This window comes from Syzygium oleosum, unplaced genomic scaffold, assembly GCF_021117445.2.
Source record: "Syzygium oleosum isolate NSW1041296 unplaced genomic scaffold, Sole_v2.1 Sole_v2.12, whole genome shotgun sequence".
Classification (NCBI taxonomy): domain Eukaryota; kingdom Viridiplantae; phylum Streptophyta; class Magnoliopsida; order Myrtales; family Myrtaceae; genus Syzygium; species Syzygium oleosum.
In genome coordinates, this window is record NW_026607496.1 from 3,996,933 (window position 1) to 4,002,932 (window position 6,000).

Genomic DNA, 6,000 nt, shown 5'->3' on the forward strand with positions numbered 1-6,000 from the left:
TACATCATAAAATAAATCATGGTAGGTTTGCCTTTATTTTTTTGGTCAGAATGGTAGGTTGCTTAAACGGTCCATATTTCAACTCATTTAGCATTATAAGATTAAAACAAGTCTACAGACTTTTCTCAAAGATAACTCAAGCTCGAGATCGCGCTCTTCTCTATTCTCCGGTTATCGCCGACCTTCAGTCTATAGGCAGCTTGATTTCGCGATCGGACTCGCCGGAGTAATTTTTCGGTTTCTGGACCAAGTCGAACCGTTTCGTGCCCCCTTCTCTCTTCAATCGTCGTTGCTCTCGACGCTAGCGATCAAGTCGAAGCATTCGTGCTCTTCTATCTTCTTTATCCGGTGCTAGAACCCTAGGTCAATATCTCGTGTAACTAGAACAGAAGATAGAAGACTGGGAAGACTTCTTTTCCATATGTTCTGTTAGCCATCTGTGGTTTGTGGAGGATTTTTCTTCTGTTTATTTTTTTTTTCGAAACTATGGTATCATTTCATTAAACGCGAACTCATCTACAAGAGTAAGGGGCATCAAAACACAAGATTTCCGAAAGAAGAGAAGGGGGTTTAGAAATCTAGTTTAGGGGGAGGGTCTTATATACCGAGGCCTTTACAACTCAGTCTGTCAAATCTATTTGAGTCACGAGGGCAGATGACCAATTCTAAACTCTCAAAAAGGGTTAAGAGGCCAATACAATCGATGTCGATGTCGGAGATGCAATCTGAAGTATAAATTGTTAGGAGCCATGCATGCAATTTTTACGCCAAAACAATTGTGTCGGAAATATATTAGTTGCCTTTGGGTCGTGAATGGTAGCAAACATGAAAATTGCTAAGAATTGAACCCCGATCAAGTTTAGGTATGAATTTGGTCAAATGTGGATTGAGCTTGGATCGGTTATGAATCGTTAAAATTGTATTACATAAAAACGAGTCCTTTCGAAATAAATGAATCAATTTGGATCCAACACATTTCCAATCCATCTAGACTCTCACTTGATCCGTCCATTCGACAGGTCTACCCGTAACCAGTCTACTTGACAGAACTCCCTGTTGAGGAGTTCGAACAAAACTCCTCCCCAAGAGCGATTATGAACCGAGCAATTTAGCTAATTAATCGAGTCGAAAGTTCATATATGAGAAAAAATAAAAGTTGACGAATGTTACTCCAAAAGCTGCAGACACGGGAAAAGCAATGGAAGTAAAGAACAGTCGGGGGTTGCTTATCCTGGGTATGGCCTCACCTCACCATATTTTAGCTGCTTAAGTTCTGCGTGGAATTGTTATTGACAGCAAAAGCATGAATTGCCATGCAATGGGTAAAGATTTTTTGTACAGTTGTTTTGAGAAATGTAATGGGTCCTCTACCTGTTCGACAAAATGACCGAGAGAAGATTCCTATCGACTTACCCCGCATTGGATTGCCAGCAAATGCGGAGCGGCACACGGGAAGCTTCATCCCTGCTGTTCATTTATATACGTACCGAGGAAATCCCATGTTCTGTCCTCAACACCATTGACTATGGTATTTGTGTTATATACAGGATGCAAAGAAAATTAAGGCAAGCAAAGAAAGCTCAGAGTAGAGACCAAGAAAGTGCCTATGAAGAAGATGAGGATGAATAGGAGGAAGAAGAAGACATGGGTGGTGAGTCGTAGCATGTGCACTTTGGATCATGTATGACTTTCTTCACACTGAGGTCTAGCTTGGAACAGAACACACAATACCTTCCCCAAGATCCTTCCTCTTCCTCTTCCTCTTCTTCATCAAATTCATTGCCACCATAGCCGCTTAAGACAGCTGTGCTGCTGGTTTCGAAAGCTTCGTCTCCCTCAAAGTTGTCATCATGATGCCTTGTGTACGTAAATCCCATCATCGGAAGAACCACCTCGAGGAGCTTATCCACTTGATCGTCATACCATTGTTGGCCTGTCTTCCAAAAGGTGAGGGGTGCAACAACCACCGCAGCGCCTGCCCCAAACCCCAAACCGACAAGAATGAACTGAAAATTAATGCTTCCCCAACCATCAGAATCATTCTTCCGATGGTCAGAGCTGTTGGTATCTGAGCAATTTGTTCCCAGCTGTGGTCCACACAATCCGCTATTGCCTTCGAAGGAATTTGCGGAAAAGGTGAGAAATTGTTTGACCGCTGGGATGCTTCCCACAAGTTTATTGTATGAGAGGTCCAGGAAGGAAAGAAAAGTAAGGTCCGAAAGCTGTGTGGGAATTGTCCCACTGAGGTCGTTCTGTGAAAGGTCCAAGGACTCAAGCTGTCGCAAGTTTCCTAGGGACGGAGGAATTGGCCCTGAGAATGCATTTGTTGATAAGTTGAGGACGTAAAGCGCTTTGAGATCTCCCAGAGTATCAGGTATTGGACCTTCTAAATTGTTGCATGAGAAGTCGATTGAAGTGAAAAGAGTCAATATCTTCACCAGCTCCACTTGCAGACCTTTGATGGTAACGCTTACTGTGTCCTGATAATAGAGTCCCGTCAAGCGAAGGAATGGATATTGGATATGATTGATGTCTAGATTAGCCTTCATAGCCTCCCAAGTTGCAAGGCATTTAGCAGGCAGAGGGCCACTGAAATTGTTGGAAGATATGTCTACAATTTGAAGCATCTTCCAAGTGCCACTAGTCTCTGGACATCCAACCCCTCCATGGAACTTGTTGGATCGTAAAACAAGGACACGTAGACTTGAAATGTTCTTCAATTGACATGGAAAAACGTCATCAATCTGGTTGTTTCCAACGTCTAAAACCTCCAGAGTTCTGCAATTTGCCAATGACTCTGGAACCTTCCCTTGTAACATATTAAGGCTGAGATCCAAAGTCTTCAAACCACATGTTACTGGGAAATTGATAATGCTACCATCCAAGGTATTACTTCGCAGATTTAATACCTTGAGAGACTCCTTCACTAAGCAACCAGGTATATTTCCCGTCAATTTATTATGAGATAGGTCGAGCACCTCGAGATATCCAGCTTCGCAAATTGATATCGGGATAAACCCCTGGAAACTGTTATTGGACAGGGAGAAAAATATTGCCACTGAAAGGCTCGTATCGATAGCAGGTGGAATGACCAAAGTGAAGTTGTTTCCCGAGAAGTCCATGTATGTGGCAAATGGTGGCAGTGGCAACGTTTGTCCACGGAGCCTGTTCTTATGGAGGTCAAGAACTGACAGAGTAGAAGTAAGATTAGGTGGCAGTGTTTCAATATCGTCTAGTAAATTAGACGAAAGATTGAGATACGTAAGATTTTGAACCTCCCATATCCATTTCGGTATCTTGCCCTGAATTTGATTGTCAGAGAGGTCTAGATATACCAATCTGTGTTGCTCAGCCAGGAACTCAGGAAAAGTCCTCAACTGGCAAGAAGCCAACTTTAAAGTTCCTAGGTCAGGGAATGAAGACGCCTGGGAAGCAGTGGCATTAATGGAAAAACGATTGTAGGAAAGATCCAAATACGAAAGATTTCTCAGTTGCTGAACCAAATTAATGTGGAATGAGCCACTGAAATTATTGGAAGAAAGTGAGAGGTACTTGAGCTCTCGGAGTTTCCATATAAACTTCGGTAGTTCTCCTCCTATGTTGTTATTGCTCAAATCAAGTGTATCCAGTTTGTGCAATGTCGCGTTAAAAAATTCCTTCACTTGATCAGAAAATTGGTTGTTGGAAAGTTGAAGCTTCTGAATCGATGGAAGTGTGAACAGAGATGAAGGAATATTTCCTTTCAGTAAATTGAATCGCAGGTCGAGAATAAGAAGACTCAAAAGGGATTCCCATTGGGTTGAATCAATCCGACCAGTCAGATTATTGTGAGACAAAGTGATTTGTGTCAGATTCTTGGAGTTGCTGAGTGATGGAATAGAACCAGTAAAATTGTTGAATGAGAAGTCCAAATAAGACAGGCGCGAAAGATTGGTGAAAGAGGTTGGGATATTTCCATCAAAGCTGCAATTCACCAATTCTATTCTTGACAGATTTCTGAGATTAACAATTGAATCTGGGAGCCTCCCGGAAATATTTGTGAAACTAAGAACCAGTGTCTGAAGAGAACTATTCTCTGGAAATTCTGGCAAAGAACCCCGAAGAAGTTGGTTGAATGATAGGTCAAGGATCTGAAGTGTTTGTACCCGGAAGATTTTTTGAGGAAATTCTCCCTGCAGGCCACAAGAACTGAGATGCAGTGTAGTCAAATTGTAGAATTGGGCAAAGAACTCCGGGACCGTGTTGGACAGAATATTGCCGTCCAATTTAATCACCGACAGCAACTCAAGATTCACGAGGGAAGAGCAAGACTCGATGGGACCTGATAAATAACAATTCATCATGCTCAGCACTTGAAGTTTCGGCAGCGAAGAAGACAAGGCATTGCACCATTCGTTGCCTGTAGCAGACACGTTCACTCCGTCAAGGTACAACTCTCTCAGCTCGCTAAGATTCCCAACAAGCATCTTTAGATTCGGATTCTCGAGTTTCAGTGAAGTGAGCCCAGGAAAATAAATCAGGGATACATCAAGAGTAACCAACCTTGTCAAACGTGATATTCCAATTGGAACCTGTCCTGCGAATCCGGCATTTGAAAGATTCAGGAAGACCAAATTGGTGAGATTACTGAACCCAGATGGAATCTCCAAAGATGGGAAGCGGTTGTAAGCCAAATTCAGCCTCTGAAGATTATTGAGCCTGAAAAGACTCGATGAGTCGTTAAGTCCACCGGTGATGCTCTCGAAGCTCAGATCAAGACCCGTCACTTGGCCACCTTCGCAGGTCACGCCGTCCCAAGAATCATTGCTCTGATTCCATGTCACCAATTTCGCGGACAAAGAAGCGTTGAAGTTGAGGCTATTCTTCAATTCCAGCAACAGCGATTTCTGATGATCGCCAAGACACTGGCCCGAAACCAAAATCCTGCCTATGCTGAAGGGGTTGGTTTGCGCGAGTATTAAGACCAGCCATAAGAGGAGCCAAATCCTCATTTGTTTCCAGCAGATCAGGAGGCACTCGTGTAATCGAGAGAGCCAGCTACTCCGAGTTCAAGAGATCGAAAGCCCATAAACATGTCGACCTTTTAGAGAGAGGGATCTGGAAAACTTCGTGCGAATTGGGCAATTTCAAGAACAGAGAATTGCAGGTTGGAGGAGGAGGAGGAAAAACAGGGGACGGTTCAGATTGGGAGCAGGGAGCAGTCAAAGTGCACGCCTGCCGGAGGGGACGATTTTGTCAAATGTGTACGTTAGCTGTGGGACTGTCGATGCTACGTTTTTTCGCGGACTCATGTGTAGGGAATAGCAGCAAAAGCGCGTTTTGTGTTTGTCGGCATTTCTTTATTCGTTTGCCGATTTCTTGGTGCCAATTTCTTCTCAATTTCAGACGCTGGCCAAACCCGGAAAAAAATCAAACTTCGGTTGGGTGGGATATGACCAGCTTTGGGAATTGGAATGCGAGCTAGTCAATGACGAAAATAGAGATAGTTAACAAGTGCCCAAATCCGAAGTTTGGTTTAGGGTTTGGAAAGATTGGGACATTGCGCTTCAAGAAGCGTGAGGTTTTTTCGTGTTTGGTCCATGCTCGTCGTAACCCGCAGGAGCCAAGATTGAATTTGAGATGGATTCGGTTTTCATGTGAATGGACCCGGTTTTTTATTTGATTGGAGATGGATTCAGCGGATGGATGAAATGGTCGCTGAAATTATCGCCTGATTTCAACCAAAATAAAGTACCTTTCCATCACTCGTTGAAGCTTGATAGCCGATTGAAAACGAAAATTTTCTATCGATGATGATTGTTGTTTTCTTATTTGTGCTTCGGTCTACTTAAGGGTTCCCATTATTTTAGTAACCTTGACTAGTGTGACACCATCGTTGTTAAGAAATTCATGTGAATATTAATTTAATTGTATTGTGGGGGTCCGTAATGGGAATGTAACTGTCGGGCTGACTTCCGAGTTAGATGTAAGGTAATTAACCATTGTCCAAATTTTCTTTCT

The 6,000-nt window shown here is 43.0% G+C and overlaps 1 protein-coding gene across 2 annotated transcripts; it reads right to left on the bottom strand.

Moving 5' to 3' along the window:
- Window positions 1-1,372: 1,372 nt before the first annotated feature.
- Window positions 1,373-5,328, bottom strand: LOC115685156 (receptor like protein 22-like). 2 transcript variants are annotated; one of them, XM_056316519.1, is made up of 2 exons: window positions 4,543-5,328; window positions 1,373-3,165 (listed from the first exon to the last, which is right to left on the bottom strand). In XM_056316519.1, the coding sequence occupies exons 1-2, from the start codon at window positions 4,989-4,991 to the stop codon at window positions 1,605-1,607; spliced, it is 2,010 nt and encodes a 669-aa protein (XP_056172494.1). In that variant the 5' UTR covers window positions 4,992-5,328; the 3' UTR covers window positions 1,373-1,604. The 2 variants fall into 2 exon arrangements, with proteins under 2 accessions (XP_056172494.1, XP_030466030.1); XM_030610170.2 differs by having other exon boundaries at window positions 1,373-5,317.
- Between the last annotated feature and the right edge of the window lie 672 nt (window positions 5,329-6,000).

Excerpts from the sequence above, each read along its gene's own strand:
- LOC115685156 (XM_030610170.2), bottom strand. The coding sequence starts at position 4,991 with ATGAGGATTTGGCTCCTCTTATGGCTGGTCTTAATACTCGCGCAAACC.